The sequence below is a fragment of the Ananas comosus genome, linkage group 3 (genome assembly GCF_001540865.1).
Source record: "Ananas comosus cultivar F153 linkage group 3, ASM154086v1, whole genome shotgun sequence".
Lineage (NCBI taxonomy): Eukaryota > Viridiplantae > Streptophyta > Magnoliopsida > Poales > Bromeliaceae > Ananas > Ananas comosus.
This window is the reverse complement of record NC_033623.1, coordinates 479,025-499,548: the sequence shown is the minus strand read 5'-3', so window position 1 is coordinate 499,548 and position 20,524 is coordinate 479,025. Positions and strand designations below refer to the sequence as shown.

The following is a 20,524-nucleotide window of genomic DNA, read 5'->3' as shown; positions in this document are numbered from 1 at the left end:
CAATTTCGAATTCAAATTTCAAGACCCACAGGATTCAATAAGAATATATATCAACCAGCTGCTCTAACGTAAAAGTGAAAAAAAGGGCATCTGAAAAATTTTGGTTACAGTAAGGGGTCCCTCTGATTGAAGAATAAGAAAGGCATTTAATTTAAAGCTGATACAAAATTGATTTGGTGATTATATGAGTATAACCTGGGTAAAAGGAAAGATGATATGTACACACAAAGTGTTTAATGAACTTTGCTTCATGTATCTGTAGTGGCAATTATTTTAAATAGACTACATATATAGCAAACAAAATTCAAAAACTTACAAACATGGTGGAAAATTAGAATAAAATTCTGAAGTCCAAAAACAGAAACTTCAATTTAAATAGTGCTACATCGAATAGCACTGCAACTCCAATTATAAGGCTAATAGAGTGCACAAATAACATTTTCCTATTGTTGTATGTTGGTTACGTCATAGTACGCTATTCCGAGGTCACTATCAACATTAAGAAATTAAGCCAATAGGCCATTGAAAAATGTTCTATAGTGGCCAAGAAAGGTTTTTAATTTAATTAAGTTGATGATTAGGTACAAATTAAGTGCTTCTTCCTTGAAAAATTAACTTTTTTTGTCACCACTCCATCACTCTCAAACTCTTATAGTCCAATTAGAAGAGACCCACTTAATTATACATCCAACAAATAGGCAACAATAGTTAACCTATTCATTGATACTAATACATTATTAGATTTTTTTTTTAGCGTCCGATCATAATTCATCTACTGACTACGCCATACTCCCCGAATAAACAAAAAAGTATAATATTAATGAATAGAATATTTTTACGTTTGAGCAAGTTTGAAAAAAAATGGTATAGAATAAGATATTTATGCATCCAAAATGGTCCAAAAATAAGAGATCAAAAGTAGTTTGTGAATGGGACCTTTCACTTGCTCTCCTTTGAAGCTAGCCCAAGTTGCATGCTCATCATCCCTATCTTTAGGTCACAATCTCCTAACTCTAATAAGAGACAATAGGAGATGATGGTGCATCCAAGATATTTTATCAACTCGAGAAGTGCTTTTGGAGGAATCCCACTTTTCTCCTCTGATCATCATCACCAGCTAGCCAATTGCTTTCTCTGGCTTTGGCCTGCAGTGCTGGCCTGGAATCACCATAGGATTCCACTAAATGGTGGGATTGGTGGAATCAATTACTGCTTGTGAAATTTTCAATCAAATTGTGCTCCATGTATTTCAAACTGGACCACAAAATATAGAATTTATAAGTCAGCTCTGTACATATAACAGTTAGTAGCTAGATAATTTATCTGTAGAAATTTTAAATATGAATTCTGACATGAGCGTCGACCTTAAAAAGTTAAACCATTCACTTATTCTAAGATATGCAAAGCTGTAACAACCTGGCATATCAGTACCGGTAACTTGTTGGACTCTTGGCAAAGGACTTGGGTAGTTGGTATCCGAGATTCCAAATTTGAATTCTAATTAATTCACATTTTCAGCTAAGTTTATTTTTAAATAAAATAAACAAAACAGATAGAATGCTGCCTATATCTCAAAAAAAAACTTGTTGGACTCGTCCATGTTTCAAAATGTTTAATATCAACATCTGGAGTGGTTGAAGGGTCTGCTTCATGTGTTTGCAAGTCTCTTGTTGGGACCCAGCATCATTTATAGGTTTTCCCCAACAGTGATGTAGAACAAGGTTATCTCTAATTAAAACATCATTTTGATATGATTGGATCATTCCCTATCAGAGATCTTATCATTAATTAGTAGCAGGGGCTGAAACATAACATGATAAAACTATTTTTGTAAATTCGAAGAACAAATATCTAACAAAGAGATAAGTAAATTGTGAAATATATGATCAAGGAGATTACTAAAAATTCATCCAGGTTGAGCTCACACCTTAATGCATGAAATAAAGCCTATATATATATAGCATTAGTGTACTCAATTTCTCGCCCTCTTTCATAGATAAATAATACAAATCATAAGAAGGAAAATCTACATTTACTGTGCCAATGTCATCAAAGTGTAATTATAAATAGTGCAGGCAAATCCCTGATATGATAGGATAGAGTTAACATAAGTTATTTCCGCACACGGTATCAGAGCAAATAGTTTGAGTTTAAATCTCTCGTCTTACCTATAAAAAAGTATCAAGCCTAAACAGAAGTGTTGAACATAAAATATTAAAATACTATCCTTCGGTCTCTTAATTATTTTCAAAAGTCGAACAGTTATTTTACAATATATGCCCAAGTTTCAAAATGCAGCAACATCTTTCATGGAGAAACCACTGTACAAAAATTCTAGTCCATTCATTGCATCAATTACCCCATTTTTCTCATTCAAGAAGCTCATAATGTCTAAGAGGAGAACTGATACGCTTCCGTTAAGCCGCCATCGCCGCTGTTGACGCTGCAGTGCAAACCGGTAGGTCTTTCTCGGAGTTCGGCGGGTCCCAGAGGATAGGATTGCGCTCGAAGAAGTTGACGGGCTTGAGATCGAAGCTTGAAGACACCGTCGGCATGATCGGAAAATCCTCTTGGCATGGTATGTGGTGAAACCCTAGGGTGTACCACAACACAATGTCCTTGTTTTCAATTGGCCTATCCCTGTGTACATTCATCAACAACAACAACAACAACCAAGAAGAATGTCGGTACAAATATTAAAATTCTGTTCTCTAACATCTTAAACTTTTAGAAATTCAGAAACACAATCACATATAATTAAACAAGATCAGTCAAATAAGTAGCGCCGTGAATCAACAATTCCAACCAAAAGATTCCAATGTCTGATTTTTGAAGGGGGCCGTCTTTCGTCTTATTTAATTAAAATAAATTCGTAATTCAATAAGTAATGCTATTGATATCTTAAATTAGCTGATGAGGGTCAATTTTATACATATGATCGATACTACTAAATGATTTACTCTTTTTTGTACGAATAAATTGTCACATATGGAATGAAATATATATATGTATATATTATAATAATGAAACATTGAATAGATATTGTATACATAAAACTGACTTATTAAAATATATGTGTATATCATCAATCATCAACAAAACTATCAAATTAAGTTCACAAAAGAACTATTGAATTAGATTCTTATAATTTATGAAAAATTAATTTACCACCATACCTTTCTGACCAAACAGCCAATGTGTCATCCCCTTTGCTTTGGTACACAAACAGCCCCCCAGCCCATTCCTCACTCTCATTGTAGGGTGTCACCCAAATCTAGCACACATCATATGTAGTAGTCATTTTAATTATAAGAGGAGCACAAACAAAATCATGTGACAATAACTAGATAAAGCGCTTGGTGGTTGATATTCGAGGTCTTAATTTCGAATCTTAGTTGATTCACATTTCCAACTATATTTATTTCTAAATGAAATAAACGAAGCGGGTAACACGCTTACCTATCTCTCAGAAAAAAAAGACAATAACTAGATATACATATGAACAAGATATCTCTCTATGTATACAAGCACTTATAATTTTTCTTTAATAAAACGCATGTGTAGGATTGGAACCCTTTTCTCAGCTTCTTAAATAGCTATTCTAGTGACCACCTAACTATTCTATACAGTGGTGGTAGAGCTCAGATATATAATTACCTGATTATTGGTGAACGCACCGCGGAGCTGCGGCGGATCCTGGGGGTCAAGCAAGCTGGCGGCGGTGCCAGCCGGCACGACCTTGTAACCCAGGGGGTTGCCGACACGCGTCGTCCTGGCGGGGTTGATGACGTGGAACTCGGCGGGGTCGTAGAGGCTGAGCCGCACGCGCGCGTCGCCCTCGGACCGCGCAACGTGGCGCGTCGCCGCAAGGTAGCTGGCGCGCGGCGACTTGGACCCTGACCGGTCGGCGGAGGTGTCATGGCGCGAGAGGGCGACACGGACGAAGGAGTTGTTGGCGGCGCCGCCGACGTCGAGGTCGAGGCGGAACGTGACGTAGTGGTCGTGGATCACCCCCACCACGTTCTCCGACAGCACCGTGCCGTACGGGTCCACGTGCGCCGGCACCTCGCTCACGTGCGTGTAGGGGGCCCCACGCACCATCAGGATCCCGCTCAGCCCCACCTGCATGCATGCACGCATCACATGCACATTGGGTTCGAACCCGATCACATTGGACCCGACCCGTGTCAAAATGCGCATCAGGCACTCGGTACACACCCCCTAAACTTTAACCTCTTTTGAAATTGACCCTCTGAATTTTATTTATATGGACTTAAAAAGCATCTATATTAAATTAAGCTCCAATTATCTTAAAATTTGAAGCTGAAAAAGTCAAAATTGAAACATGCACGATGTTGAAGTGTCAAAGGTTCTCTCATGCGTGCATCCCAATTGTCCATGTGGCAACAGTGATGCACAACGGTTACAGTGCGTCCAAAATAGTCGTCTCGGCAATGAATGTCATGTAGCAAGCATCTACAAATGAACACGAAAATATCTCTGTCCCTATATATCCACTCTATTCATAGTCACCATTAGAAATAAATAAAATCCAATTGAAATAATTTGTAAAAAAAAAATTAAATAAAATAAAGCTGATTGAGAATGATATTTAATATTTTTAAAATATTCAACAAAAAAGAATGAGATAGACCTTGATGCGGATGAGTCCGTCGGTTTGGAACTCCCAGTCGACGATGTAGTCGTAGTTGGCCACCGACGCCGCCATCCTCGCCACCAGCGTCACCTTCGGCCTCACCTCCCTTATCTGCAACACTTTTATCAAGTTTAAATTCTATTTGGTTCTCATTTGTGGCTCTATTTAATAGTGTGCAGGTTTTTGTGCTTCACTATCGGATCTTACATCCATTCCCGTGATGGGGCTCTCGGAGTGGCGCCACGCGATGTCGCCGGCGTACCGCTCGAAGATGCAGATCATGTTATCCCTGACGTAGGGCCGGCCGTCGGCGGCGGCGAAGACGCCGTCGAGATAGTAGGCGTTGCGCGGGCAGTCGTTGAGCGGCACGAGGGGCATGGCCTGCAGGCCGAACCCGTACTCGCCGGCGTCCATGTAGGTCTTGAAGTACCAGGCCTCCGACGGGTCCATGTACGGCACGAACAGCTCCGACGCCATCCCCTTGTACATCACCTCCCTCCGCTCCCCGCTCTCCGGGTCCACGATCCCCACCCCGGACACCACGATCCCCGCCCGCGCGTCCGCCTTTATGTGGAAGTCCCACCCGGCCCACTTCACCTGGTGCCCGTTCTCCACCTCGAAGCTCGGCCCCGCCGGCTGCTCCATCGACATCGGGTTCACCGGACGCACCTGTTTTGCATTCAAAACAACCATGCCGATTGATCGATGATCGTGTCATGCTTGCCTACGAACTCAGCACCTTCTGTTCTGACTAGCCATAGAGACAAAATTTTATGAAGGACGGTGTGTATCATAAGACGGTCTCGTCCACCATATACCATGCTTCTATTCTGACCGGAAAAACAGACAATAATTTTATAAAGGACAGTCCGCAGAATAAGACCGTCTCATATATCCGCCATTCGACATGCTTTAAAATTCGCGCTAACTAATCATGATAGACGATGGATGAGACCGTACGCCTCCTTTGATAGATATCGTGAGACACGGGTCATATGATATCAGGAGGAGGAGAACGGTGTTTTAATATTTTTATAATTTGATGGGAGGTGCACAGCAGTACGCACCCGCTTGTTCTTCTTGGTTTGGGCGGTGCGGGAGTCGTAGCGGTAGTCGGTGTTGGCGGCGGCGGGGATGGGGATGGCGGAGCCGCGGTCGGAGATGCGGAGGACCTCCTTGGTGTCGAGGTCGAGGAGGACGGTGAGGCCCTCGATGGGGCGCATGTAGAAGTTGGCGGTGCCGTCGGCGGAGTAGCACTGGATCTTGATCACCCGGCGGCCCTCCTCGTCGGGGCCGAACCAGCCGGGGGAGATGGGCAGGCAGGCGAGGTCGGAGAGCCGGACGCCGCGGGCGAGCACCGTCCGGTTGAACTCGGGGTCGGCGAGCGGCGCCCACGTCGACGACGTCATGTCCTCGATGGTCATGGCGGGGAAGCCCGAGGAGTTGAAGGGGAGGTGGGAGACGGTGGCGCCGGAGAGGTCGACGGAGACGACGTAGGGGGCGGAGCGGAAGCGGAGGACGGCGAGGGCGCGGCGAGGGGGGAGGGGGGCGCCCGGGCGCCATGAGAGGACGAGGGGCTTGGGGGGCTCGAGGAGGGAGAGGGAGTGGATGGAGAGAGGAGAGGAGGAGGAGGAGGAGGAGGAGGAGGAGGAGGAGAGGGTGNAGGAGGAGGAGGAGAAGGGAGGGGTGGAGAGGAGGATGGAGCGGGCGAGGGAGAGCTCGCGGATGGTGAGGGGGTCGAGGGGGTGGTGGGGAACGTCCTCTTCGTGATTATGGGTGGTGGGTTTAGGGGAGGAGGAGAGGTAGGAGGAGGGGGAGGAGGGGAGGTGGAGGTAGGAGTAGGAGAGGAGGAAGAGGAGGAGGAGGAGGGAGGCGAGGAGGAGGAAGAGGAGGCGGAGGAGGGAGCTCGGGGAGTGCTCCATGAGCACCATGAACGACGACAACAACAACAACACCACCTCTCTTAATTAATGGTGTTGTTTTGTGTTGCTGCGGAGGTGGAGGTGGTGGAAGAGACGGAGGGGAGTGAGAGGGGTTTTAATTGAAGGTGTCTAGGTAATATAAATACTATAATCGTACACTTAAAAAAATTATATTCTATCGGTTCGAGGTTGAATCTAGGTACATAAATTAATAATATATTCACCGAATCTACTTGAGATGCTAACCGTTTAAAATCGGGTATAGATCGGATACGAATCAGGTCTAAAACGAATACAAATAGCTGTAAATCATAAACCTATCATTGTAAAAGTTCCGCATTCTAATTAGTTGCACCTATTCCAATAAAATTTGTTCAAAAAAATTAAACAGTAAACATTTAGAATTAAAAAAAAAATGAGTAAAAAAAAAAAAAAAGTAAACAAAAAGATTAGAATTTTTATTATGATGAAAATATGTAGAGACACTTTATTTATAAGTTCTATTGAAATTGATTCCTCAACTTTAATTTTTTTTTATTTACTATCGAATATTTCATCGGGTCCAAGTCCTAGTCCGGTTTCGAGTCCATATTTGGAAACTCTTCCGGACCCTACCTATTAAAAGATCGGATTCGGATCGGGTCCAAGCCAGGTATAGATTATAAAGTATTCTGACTTATATCCGAAATTTTAATAAATAATATTTTTTACTCTAAACTATTCATTTTTTATCGGGTCCGATTTGGATCCGGGTAAGGTCCGAATCGAGTATAGTATATCGGATATTTTAGACAACTTTAGTTTTAATATAAATAAAAAAATTATTTATTGAAAAAAAGTAGAGTCTTATCATTGCCTAAACTTAGTGCGTCATGTTAGCAATGGACCAATCGGTCTACTGCAAAAAAAAACAACCTATAAGCAATCGATAGAGATTGTTGGTTTTAAAGGAGCCACTATCCTAGCTTATGACTGAAGGTCAAGTTATACTGAGTTATATTTAAAATTATAGGGTACTATGTAGATCGAATCGAGATTCGTAAGCGTTATATTTATATATTTTAAATAAATTTGTTGTAATTTTCTAATAGCTTAACATTTTGAAATTAATGATTAATACCAATAATCTGATAAAGATATGTTAAAAATATTAGTTTGGCATGTACATATATATATATTATGAATGATTTCTCAACTATCTGCTTAAACATCATCACTGAACGTTTAATTCCAAATTTTTTAAAATATGATTTCAAATGTTTGGTTTGTTCATTGAAATTAAATTAGTTCTATTTCTAAACTTAAGTTGAGCCGCTTAATATATTTATTAAATTAAAATGGCCGAGAAAGTGAATTGAGCTTTTCTCGTAATGAATAAGATTTAGAACTTTACTCATATTAGCTGAAAAATAGCTCTATTTAAAAAAAAAAAAAAAAAAAAAAAAAAAAAAAAAAAACTTGCACGGTTCAGTTGGCATGGTGGCAAGGTCTAGGCAAATAGCATCTTGGGAGACGGGAAGAGGACAAAGAGGAGTCCGAATCTTTTTTTTTTTTTTTTTTTTTGTTTTTTGTGTTTTAGGGGCGAGGGCTAATGGTCTAGCAAGCTCTGTGTGGCTTCATTTGTTTACTTTATCTTTCTGTGACAGTTCCAGTTTTGTTTTTCAGCAAACCTACGTGCAAAATACTCCTCCAAACGTATATCCCAATTAGTGCCAAATGACCAAATGATTTAAGATGCAAATAGTTTAAAAATTATAATGCCCCAATAGTTTCACATCGGATGGGATACTGATTCCGATCAGTTTATATGAGGCCTACACGCTAGTAATAATAATTAGGCTTAAACATTTTGGGCTGGTGGTTTGGACCCAACGAGTTATTGTTGCTAGCGGGTCGGATCGTTGCACTTGGTATCAGAGACGAATACCTTTCGGAAGTATGAGAGCTAAGCACTATGCGGAACAAAGTGCTACGCCAACGGATTTGGTGGGAACCACCTCTTGAACCCGTAGGAGCCACCTATAGAATCTCACATCGTCTGGTAATTCTGGTCCTGGTTTAGACCCCTTCAACCCGTAGGAGCCACCTCTAGAATCTCACCTGGTTTAAACCCCTTGAACCCGTAGAAGCCACCTCTAGAATCTCACATCACCTGGTAATTCTGGTCATGGTCTGTCTGTCTATTTGTATCTTTATATCTATCTATCTATGATCTAGTTTGGATCCGACGAGCTCCAATAGTGATACTGATTCCGATTAGTTTCTATGAGGCCTACACGCTAGTCATAATAATTAGGCTTAAGCATTTTGGGCAGGTGGTTTGGGCCGAACGAGTTATTGTTGCTAGCGGGTCGTGTCGTTGCAAAAATAAATTACTGATTCTTTTCTAATTTTAAAATTAAAGACTAAACTTTATATTTGGTGGAATACTATAAAAAATAGCAGCTTTAATGCATTATATTATATATATATAGAGAGAGAGAGAGAGTAAACCTACTATACTTTCGAAGGTATAAGAGATTTGGTACTTTCAATTTTTGGCCCTTCGATCAATCATTTTTATTAATTCTGATCTTTAGATTTATGTTATTATCCTACGAAAACCACTCAACTCTAAGGGAGATCATTATCTTCCGACTCTATAATTTTTTATTTAAAGGTTAAAAAGTCGAAAGTCGCAGCTTGTTTATGATTTCGAAAGAATAGTAGCTCCACACACACAGGAGAGACTTTTTGTCTTCCACTTGAGAGATAGTGTATGCGGTGCTGCTCTAGTCACCGTTCACAAAAACGAAAACAAAAGATCTGTCATTTGTTGCTTTTTTTAAAAAAAACTTTGAATGATAATAAATAAATAATACTTGAATTATATACATGAGAAGTCACTTGAATCTTAGTGGTAAGGTAATGAATTAAGTTTTAAATCTTGAGTTCTAAGTCCTAATTGTGAGGATTTCAGAATATGAGCAGGTGTAAATTGCTTATCTCAAACTTTTAAGTTTCACTTTGCTTAAAATCAGGGCCCATCATGTATATATTCAGCCAATATTAATCACCAAAATCAGGATAAAAATGAAGTTTAAGTCGATTGAATAGCAATTAGGCTGGATTAAGCCCGGTTTATCCTAACATTACATGACATTTCTTTTTTTGAGGAATAGATAACAAGCTAGTTTGCTTCATTCATTAGGAAAATAAACTACGCTTATAAAATAGAAGCAATCAGAGCCTCCGAAAGAAAAAAGAGAAGGAAAAAGGTAGACAAAAATGAACGAAAATAAAATAATAAAAGGCGACAACACAAACAAGTCAGCAGATGAGCAAAACGAAGGAAACGACCAAAAGATCGAAAAAATAGACGAGGCAGTTAAAGACACGTCTTCCAAGCTGTCATCAGTAGTCTGAGGCGATCAAGCGCTCGGGTAGAGTTGCAAAGCTTTGCTCGGAAAAGAATATCGTTCCTCTCAGTCCCAACATTATATGACATTTCAAGACTTAAGATTAGTCCCATATCATACAGTTATGACTAAATATGGAGATATATAAATCTATCTAAATTGGACATAATAATTAGACTATAGTATTTTGGGCTAATGGATAAGTCCAATGAGCTATTGGATCTAGAGTATCCCATTATCAAATCGTGGGTTCAGTAATGGATAATTGTGGGCCCAAATTAATAGAAGCATTGCGTTGGATTTTGTTGAATGGCCCATTAGTTCCAATGGCTCGTCCAAACCCTCTGTTCTTTGGACCAATGTAATCACTATTATAAACAAACTCAACTGAAAATATAAAATAATTAAAATTTAGATTTGAGCCTTCAGATACAAACCATCGAATTCTTCATCATGCGCAATAAACAGTCGGTCAGATATCAACCATCGAATCTTTTGCCACGGTGCCTTTAAAATTCTAAGAAATGTTACAATTTCTTAAAAACACATTAATAGTGGCAATCTAGGTAAGCTGATTGTATTTGTGTACGATATTTGGATTTAGATGATAATGGCATCGTGTCATGTCATTATCGGATTAGATACGTAGATGTCTTATATCGATTTGCATTTTTATCTTGGTAAGTTCTATCGTCATGTCGTTTATTTCGATCATAGTACAACCATGTCAGAGTAATTGATTAAAGTAAATTGATTATTATTATCGTAATCAATAATTATTACACTGAGCTGGTCATGAGTTACACAAACTCGACTTTGCTTGTAACTTCACATCATATAAAAATTTGTAAACACATGTTCGTGAGAACGATTGCATATGAGTTAATGCGAAAGAGAGAGCGTTTAATTGTTCGGTCCAAAAGTTTATGCGATAATTCTATTTTTAGCCTTAAAAATCAAATTCATCGTATTCAAATTGGATCAGTGATCGGCTTTAGATAAATTTGAGTGATGGTTTATAATTAGACCAAAGTTTAGATAGTAGCTAAGATTTTTTTTTTTTTAATATGTATATTTTTTGTTTTTTAAGTCAATGTGTTGTCACTTATCTTAATAAATGACTCGAACCAGACCCGACCCACTTCGAGCCCTAATTTCCCAAAATCTGGTCGGCGGCTAAACCACGCTAATCTCTCTCTCTCTCTCTCTCTCTCTCTCTCTCTCGCTAGCGCCGCCGCCGCCTAATCAACATATAAAACCCTAATTCGCCCCCGATCCCATCTCCTTCTCCGCTCCTCCGGCCACCCAAATCGGCGGCGCACGAAACCCTAGCTCCCACTCTCGGCGATGGAGGAAGCACCGATGGTGGAGATCGCGCCTCACCCCCCCGCCCTCGCCGACGACGGCGAGCCCAGCGAGTGGAGTGGCGACGCCGACGAGACCATGGACGGCGACCCGGCCCACGTCTCCGCTGCCGCTGGGGAGGGTGAAGCCCTAGCCCCTTCTTCCCACCCCCCTCCCCAAGGTCGGTATTTGCTTGGTGTTTGTAAACCCTTATCTTAGATCTTGTTGTCTTTGTTCTGAATTATGTTGCTTCGATGTGGATTTTTTCGATATATGGATCTAATTGTTCGATATTTGGCTTATAGATTCTGTTAATATCCTATCTCAGTTGATTTGATTGGTTTTGCTTGTTTATAATTGAATCGGATTAGAAGAAGTTATCGATTTGCTAAGATTGAGATCACGTGATTTAAGCATTTCTTGTAGTGTGATGCGATTTAGGTTTTTGTTTTTGTGTTTGGTTCGCATAAAAAATAGAAGCTTTTCTGGTTGGAAAGAGAGATCGCATGCAAGAAGTTGTTTCCAGAAATGGGCAACGGAAGAGAATTAGTTTTGGGGGTACAAAAGATAAGAGAACCAACTAACAGATGGAAATAAAGGCTCAGTTGTTGTTGCAAGATTGGAAATTGAAACGATGACTGGAAATTAAAAGAACGTATGGAAAAATACAAGCTAAGAAAGTTGAAAATATACTTAATTGAACCGTTTTGTTGTTGTGAACTCCTAAATACAAAATCTGTTGCTCAATTCTACATCAAGTTGCCTCCTTTTGTAGAGAAAATAGGTATGATGATTTGAATGTTAAAGGATCAACCAAATTTGTGAATAGAACAGTCATGCCAAGTAGGCTGAGCACTGTTGCATTTGAACTATGCAAGAGAGGCAGAGGGAGAGAAGATAACAGAAGAGAGATGGAGGGAAAAAACATGGGAATATTTGTCAACAGATAGGCCTGGTTAAGTATTGCAACTACTTGGGCACAAGAAAGGCTGGCGGATGGATGAGTGCCTTGCACTGTTATTTTAGCCTGATGAACTTTTGCTTTGTGCTCTTCTGCTGTTAGTTCTACAAAGTATAATCTAAAGTACCTTGTGTTGACTTTCTCATGAAGAACTAGTTTAGTTGGTATGCCGTCTGGTGCGTTGAGTTGTGATGTCCTTTTCAGGATTTCTTTATTTCCTAATATTTTGTACATTTTCAGATGTGAAGGAAATTCAGACGGGTCTTCAGTCCTTGCAGTTAGAGACAAAAGGTACTTGTGTTTCCTAACGCACATGCATAGTAGTCATTCATACAGGACTACTGGAAATGTTTTGCTACAAAAGCAAGTATTGATATCACTTTTAGTTTGTTTTAGTCTAATTATTAAATGATGGAGACGCTTTCTCTTAATCATCTGATTCAATTTTGGTTAGTTGTTTTATTTTCATCTTTGTCTATTTTGTGCTCGTGTTGGGACGTTTTGATTATTTTTTTGCCATCAATTTATAAACTATTTAGTCTGCTTAGTTCTTGTTTTGTAAAATGGTCAGGGTTCTATTATGTGTCTGTGAACCTTTTTCCATGTTAATGCTACTACAATTTCAGGGAAAGATAAGGAGGTTGCTGCAACTGCGGAAGCTGAAGAGCATAATGAGACTGAAGAAGACAAGAAACGACACTTGAATGTTGTTTTCATTGGTCATGTCGGTAAGTAAAACTTATTACCTGATAGTCTCATTCTGTTTGCCCTTCTTGCTTTGTTGATTTCCTTGATTGTTCCTTTTTATGGTCTTTGGTCAAAATTCTCTGGCTTTTTATGTATTTCTTTTATTCTTGTAGTGAACTTCTGCTTTACATCACTCTTATTTTGGAAAGCACATAAAGATCTCGATCTTTAGCGAAAGCATTCTCTTCAAACTTGGGTTTCAGTATTAGCCAGAAGTTTGACATTTCAAATTCTGCTGTCAAAATACCTTTGATAATTTGTTCAGTTCTGGTGCAAATAGTTTGTGCTTGGACAGATTTGACTGGAATATTTGGTTCTGGCAGAAAACTATTTTAGAGATAAAAGACTGCAACAACAGTGAATACATAAGTTTCTTGATCCTATGATGCATAGAATATGGTCTGCATTTCCACATGATAAAGTGAATAGTTTATCATTAGAGAAGACTGAATATATTAGAGTATAAGGTTCTTACGAATTCAACAATGAACATAGAAATTGGAAGCAATGAAGATTATATGACCTTTTCAGATCTGGCGGTTCTGGGTTTAAGAGTATGGTATGATATGCTGGAGAACAGTATATGATTACATTTGGGGGGGGCTGTCACAAGCATCATTGCGAGAATTTTGAGAATTACCAGATTTACCCGTGATATGAGATGGATCGTTAATGTCATATTGAGCAGCATGTGCTATAAAATCATTGTTATTGTTGCTATACCATTGCTAGCACCAAATCTAGATTTCTCTGAACTAGATGGATTTCTCATACCAAATTTATCTAGATACTTGTTCTGCATAATCATGATCAATCTGTTAATTATCCACATTTATCTACCTTTTTGGGAATTTTTTTAGTCTAATTGACAAATGTACATGTTCCATATTTAACTGACTATATGTAATTAGATTTCATTTCAAACCTTTACTTGTTCTTTTTCAACTTTTGCTGCAAAAGCGGTTTCATGAGTTTATATTTATATATACACTAAAATATCTAAATTCTTTTCCTAAATGTTCTTCTCGTTTATTGAGTATGCAGATGCTGGTAAGTCTACAACTGGAGGGCAGATACTTTTCCTAAGTGGTCAGGTTGATGACAGGACTATTCAGAAATATGAGAAGGAAGCAAAGGACAAAAGCCGAGAAAGTTGGTATGCTGTTATTCTATTTGAACTAATGGTGATTGCTTGTTATTGACATACTGCTGTATTAGCTTGTAGTTTTTTTTCTTTAAACATCTTGACTTTTCTCTCTGCTTTTACCTGTGTTAAAACCAATTCTGCCATGTGGGTATAAGAATTAATCTTGTAGCTTCGCTTAGTGAAGTTAGATTTCTATCTATATCATGATATAAACTTGAGTTCCCTTTTACTATGCTGATGAATGTTGATTCTTTTTCCTTAAGTACCTAGTATTTGTTGCCTTGTTGACAAACACTGCTTTCATTTTATGGGTGATTGAGGACTGATATATTTTGTTCTTAGCCGCTATGGGTTGTATAGTCACGTATTAGTACGTCGTGTGAAAGCTGGTTATGTACTAAGGAAGATACATCTGTTTCCCTAGTTGGGTAGAAATGCCAATTTTTTGCTTCTTTCCAGCAAGAATGTATTTTCTGTTATGACATTGAGGATTGCCAATCTCTTTTCCTTCATAAACAGCATATATGCGAGGTAACTGTGATTACGGCTCTTCATGGAAGCCCCATGAGAGGCTAATGAAGCCCATCTGTTGTAAGGTTGCACTTTTTTAAGCTGGACCATGATTTTATGAATTAAGTCTGTTGCTTCTCTCTGGCCCTGCAACCTCTTTCATTCACCAATTAGCAAATTAAACATACTTTTGTGGAAAACTAATTCTAATATTTTGGTGGACATTCTTAAATAAAAATATTGCAGGTACATGGCTTACATCATGGATACCAATGAAGAGGAACGCGTTAAGGTTTGTTTCGCTGCTAGTAATTTTTATTTTAGTGCTATTTGCCTTGATGGTTTTGTCCGCCATATAGAAGGTAGTGGATTTGTATGTGCTGTTCTGCTATCTCTAGAACCTGAGATATAATTTTATTTCCGGGTTCCGAGAGTTTGCTGTTTTTTCATGTATCGACTTTGTGTGAATGGAATGGATATTTATGTTATCGCTGATTTATATTGTACTTGCAATCTAAGTATCTCTACTTACAAAGATCTGATCAGTGCATGCTTCACTTTCGGTGTTGTAGATTATACCATTTCTTGCACGATTCGTCCAATCAATCTCTTTTTCCGGCTTATTGATTCATTGTATATATTTCAGGGCAAGACTGTTGAGGTTGGAAGAGCTCATTTTGAGACAGAAAGCACAAGATTCACAATTCTAGATGCTCCGGTAGCTTTCCTCTCTTTAACATGCACTTTTAGATCATGCTACCTGTTCTTCATTTTGGTTTTGATTTTTTGCATATATACCTTTGCAAAATTGTGTAAAAAGTTGGTATTTGACTGAATACTGTATGTATTTGCAATCATTCCCTTGCTGGGCCATATATATGGTTGAACGGTTGTAGCATCAAAACTCCTCGAAGTAGCATGCACACAGATAAACAAAACTTTCAGGCATTTGTGCAAATACCAACTTTGTAGGGGTGTTTGCTTAGTTTCGCTAATTTGCAAAGGGAGTATATGCGAAAAACCCTTTTAGTTGTAACTATGTTTACATTAAAGATTGGGGAATGTAAGTTGATGTAGACTCCTTGAAAATTTATAATTGTTTAATTTCATTGTTAGTTAGAATAGGTGGGATATAAGAATCCTACCAATGAGTATTTTATCTATCTTGTGAATCCTATACATGTTCAAGGATTTTTAGACTTGCCATTTCTTACTAGTTAACCTTGTGTATGGTTCATCGTTTTTGTAGGGCCACAAAAGTTATGTGCCGAATATGATAAGTGGAGCTTCTCAAGCTGATATAGGTGTTCTGGTGAGCATGTAAACAATAAGCCGTCCAGCTTTACTGTATCTTATCTGCCAATTCAGTAATCCCTTTTCTATTTGGTTAAGGTTATCTCTGCTCGAAAGGGTGAGTTTGAAACTGGATATGAGAAAGGTGGACAGACCCGCGAACACGTCCTGCTTGCAAAAACATTGGGTGTTGCTAAGTTGGTAGTTGTTGTCAATAAAATGGATGATCCTACAGTGAAATGGTGTAAAGAAAGGTTTGTTTAAAGAGATTATCATACTTTGATTTGAATTTGATATATCTGTAATCTGAGATTTTTAATATGTATGGCCTTGCTAGATTATCTCTCAAGATGTATTTGCATTTCGTATTAAAAATTTTAACCCTGGGCATTTTTGTAAGTACAAGAATATATATATATATATGTGTATAAACAATCGACGCTATATGTATAAGCCCCTTAACTTTTAAATTGCCAATGTTTATCATTATGTACTTTTTCCCCGTTTTCAGGTATGATGAGATAGAAACTAAGATGGCTCCCTTCCTCAAGGCTTCAGGGTACAATGTGAAGAAAGGTAGCTTACTAATAAACATCATGAAAGTTCATCATTTCATTTTTTTTTAAGCTCAGACGATATGTCTTTATTTCTTTTTTCCCCTACGAGTATGCACTCATTTAAAAGTAAGCTATCACTGAGGCACCCGTATACAGATGTCCAATTTCTACCTATCTCTGGTTTGATGGGCATTAATATGAAGACTCGAGTGGATAAAAGCATTTGTAATTGGTGGAATGGTCCATGTCTTTTTGAAGTCCTGGATACCATTGAGGTTCCTTTACGAGATCCTAAAGGCCCAGTGAGGTATGATTACCATTCTGTTATTGGTCTATCTCCATTGTGCGCCAGCTTATGTTGCCTCTTTGCCTAAATATTATAGAAAAATGCAGTGAACCCCTTTTACTATATTGAGATTTGTACTTTGGTGCCCTTGGTAATCAATATGTGTAGATAACCCCTCGATTAATAGGACATTATTATTACTTTTATCCCTTGTATAAGTGGTAAACTGGAGGATTATTTAATTAATCAAGGTTTATTTTTGGGCTTGGATTATCAAAATGGGTAAAGTTTAAATCGTGATATATCCAAGCAGTTATCTTCACGGTCAGGAGTTTCCTCTGTTGCCTAGAAATTAGAGATACTTACCTATTTACTGTTGCAAAATAATCTGTTTGCCTATATATTCCTTCAAAACTTAATTTTCCTATATGCCCTTCAAAAACTTAGTTTCTTACCTATACATCATTGTAATTACAGAAATTTCCCTCTCTAAATTTATTTTTTAATTCGAAACCAACTTTCCCCATGAATTCACTAATTTTGGCGTTCTCTTATAAGAATCTGGTTTCTGGAGGGGTGTATATGATTGTTCAGAATTCATTGGGGTATATTTGTGCATAGATTATTCTATGGGATATACATATCGAAGTCCCAAATATTAGTTCTTGTATGTTCATGATCTTATTTAACTCGTACTTTCTAGTTGTTTGCAAACCTTGACTCGAAAGCTTTTTCCAACTCCAGTTGAATTATCAACTGTTTATGAATGCAGGATGCCGATAATTGACAAGTACAAGGACATGGGAACAGTTGTGATGGGAAAAATTGAGTCTGGAACGATTCGTGAGGGTGATAGCTTGTTGGTCATGCCTAACAAAGTACGATCTATTCCTGTTGATCCATTCTCTTTATGGTTAACTATTATCCTTTTGGGATATGTGAGACAAACTAAACTTGTTCTATAACAGGCTAATGTAAAAGTGCTCGCCGTATATTGCGATGAAAATAAAGTGAGGCGTGCTGGGCCTGCTGAAAATGTGAGAGTGAAATTGGCAGGGGTCGAGGAAGAGGATATATTGTCTGGTTTTGTCCTTTCAAGTGTCAGTAAGTACTGCTTTCTTGTGATAAACCTGTGTGCTTTTATGTCATTTTCTTGAAATAGCTTTTTTATGTTTACTACTATGCAAGGTAAAACATCGAACATTCCTTATTGTTCCAAAATTTAGACCCCTGCGACCTCTCAAATCTTCATTAAGTGCATCAGTTTCATCATGTCATATAATGCTATTGTGGTTTTCTATTCACGTGGCCTATATGCTTTCATTTTTCTTCTCTTTATATTTACGTGAATATATTGTTTGACAAATTGGTTTTCTTCATGCAGCAAATCCGGTTGGTGCTGTTTTCGAATTTCATGCTCAGCTGCAAATTTTGGAGTTGCTTGACAACGTAAGTATTTTGTTTTCTTGAATTACGAGGCAAAGACAAACAGAAAGATGAAAGAAGATTGTATTTGGTCGTGGACCTGTCAAAAAATTAACCTGATAGAAAAGAAAAACTTTAGCTGTGTGTTAATATCTTTTTCATGTTATTTTCCAAAATCTTGCAATTGCCTTTCACGATCTGTTATTAAAATGCAATTGCTCCCTATGAAGGTTTTTTTTTATTTTATTTTTTTTCCCCTTTTCCAATCATAAACAGTTTTAGAAGGTGGCTGTCTAATTAATAGTATCGAAGTTCTAGACTGCGTGACTGTCAAATTGAAATGGAAAATGGCCTTGTCTGGAATGTTGCTCAATATTTGCCTTTTAAAACACAAATTCCATGCGATGGAGTGGGAAGGTGGATGGCGAATTTTGCTTAAACAGTCCATACATCTTAAGGGCTTTGTTTGGCAACATAAAACAGAACTTGGTAGTATTTTTCTTTTCCAATTCTTTTTTGTGAAGAGGATGCTGTTTAGCATCCTGGCAAGAATGCATCACAAGCTAATCACGATTACAAGAACAGAGAAGTTCATCCACCAGCAGTTCTAATCATATAGAATGTACTTCAGAAAACAACAAAAAAGGCAACAATACCAAATGAAGCCTAAGATTATCTGTTTAAGATTGGCTAGTTATGTTGATTTCCCTCTTGATTCGCTAGGCAATTTTCACTGCTGGTTACAAGGCAGTGCTTCATATCCACTCCATAGTCGAAGAGTGTGAGATTGTGGAACTTATAGAAGAAATCGACATGAAGAAAAAGAAAGATGCAGATCCCAAGAAAAAGAAGCCAAAGAGAAAGCCTCTTTTTGTGAAGAATGGTGCTGTTGTTGTTTGTCGCATTCAGGTAATTGTGTTATTTCATTTTCATGTAATGTGAGCAAGTATTCAACTTTTTATTAGTAACAGATGGATATTTAAATCTGCACTTTTAGGTGAATAACTTGATATGCATCGAGAACTTCTCTGATTTTCCTCAGCTTGGGAGATTTACTCTTCGAACTGAAGGTAGTAGATGATTCTCAACTACCAATTATTGCCTTTTTGGCTACCCTTTTTTGTTTAATCCATTTAATGATACAATTTGATGCTTTTACAGGTAAAACTGTAGCAGTGGGGAAGGTTGTTGCACTTCCACCTGCAGGGAGCTCAGCATTCGCTGCGTAATCAATTTTGGACTAGATGGTAAGAGAAGCCTTGCCTTTCTTATACTTAGTTTCTGCGGCTTATGAGAGCGTATTTATATGATTACTCAGTCCTTGATTTTTTTTTTTTTTTAAAATCTTTTTGTCATGCTGATTATTTTCATATTTTTGTGGGCAGGAAGAGAGATTTTTCTGTTTTATAAGAGGCCACCGAACTTAAATGAGATTGCGGCGCAATCTATTGTTCTAAGCATTATTTTTGAAGCCACCTTGCGAGATGTCTTCTTATGAGAGCAAAAACCATGAAAAGAAAAAGAGAAAAAAAGAAGATAAGACTAATGATTCTTAGCTGTAAAAGGGTTTGCTTATTTATGGGTCGGTATGATGAAGTTTGTAGAGTCTCCGTCACATGAAAAATATTTATCCTTTTCTGGGTGAATTACTCTGGTCCTTGTTTTTCACTGAGTGTATTTTTACTCGTCCTGGTCATATTTTGTTACAATTTAATATATCTTACCCTCCTTTTGCTTGGCTGATGAGCTTATTATAATTACCTGAGCGAACTATTTGTGTAGGGATTGGTTGTGATCTTTTGGTTTTTCTGCACCTACTCTTGCATATAAGATTAAGGCAATTTTAAGAAACTATGCTTAGCACTATTTATACCATGAACATGTGCCAAAAGATCATTTGGTGTGCTCGTCGTTAATTGCATGTGTACAGAGCAGAACGAAAGTATTTTGCTGAAATGAAACATTGATGGTGTTTGGCGATCTTTCCTTTTGTTGTTGCTGCTGAGACTGTTTCAGTATCATTCTCACTTGGTAGCCATTCTGGAGCCTATGACTCTTCAGGAGCCTCAGTTCTTCGGATGGGTAAAAAATTGTGAATGAGACTCTTTTAGGGTAAAAAGTTTTAATAATAATAATTAAATTTAAACATAGCAGGTTGGTGATTTGGGCCACGAATTACAGACATGCTACAGAGCATGCTGTAAATGGATTAAATTTTGTAAATGCAGTGGAGAGTTTCTTAACTACAAGACCATTCTCCAATAGCCCTCTCTAACT

At 38.2% G+C, this 20,524-nt stretch overlaps 2 protein-coding genes across 2 annotated transcripts; one reads left to right on the top strand and one right to left on the bottom strand.

Moving 5' to 3' along the window:
* On the bottom strand, positions 2,144-6,732 carry LOC109707205 (primary amine oxidase-like). The gene is made up of 6 exons (XM_020228330.1): positions 5,725-6,732; positions 4,865-5,326; positions 4,655-4,768; positions 3,658-4,122; positions 3,177-3,274; positions 2,144-2,640 (listed from the first exon to the last, which is right to left on the bottom strand). Exons 1-6 carry the CDS (start codon positions 6,586-6,588, stop codon positions 2,418-2,420), a joined length of 2,226 nt encoding a protein of 741 aa, XP_020083919.1. The 5' UTR covers positions 6,589-6,732; the 3' UTR covers positions 2,144-2,417.
* LOC109707203 (eukaryotic peptide chain release factor GTP-binding subunit ERF3A) lies at positions 11,128-20,012 on the top strand. Its single transcript, XM_020228328.1, has 17 exons — positions 11,128-11,502; positions 12,523-12,573; positions 12,909-13,010; positions 14,074-14,185; positions 14,933-14,978; positions 15,333-15,404; positions 15,936-15,998; positions 16,079-16,233; positions 16,491-16,555; positions 16,693-16,843; positions 17,595-17,700; positions 17,791-17,926; positions 18,207-18,271; positions 18,971-19,156; positions 19,245-19,317; positions 19,409-19,494; positions 19,633-20,012. The coding sequence occupies exons 1-16, from the start codon at positions 11,325-11,327 to the stop codon at positions 19,474-19,476; spliced, it is 1,629 nt and encodes a 542-aa protein (XP_020083917.1). The 5' UTR covers positions 11,128-11,324; the 3' UTR covers positions 19,477-19,494; positions 19,633-20,012.

Bases quoted from the DNA above. Each gene is read 5' to 3' on its own strand.
- LOC109707203 (XM_020228328.1), top strand. From the start codon at position 11,325: ATGGAGGAAGCACCGATGGTGGAGATCGCGCCTCACCCCCCCGCCCTC. The intron at 15,999-16,078 runs GTGAGCATGTAA...TATTTGGTTAAG, and splicing joins AAGCTGATATAGGTGTTCTG to GTTATCTCTGCTCGAAAGGG. The intron at 17,701-17,790 runs GTACGATCTATT...GTTCTATAACAG, and splicing joins TGTTGGTCATGCCTAACAAA to GCTAATGTAAAAGTGCTCGC.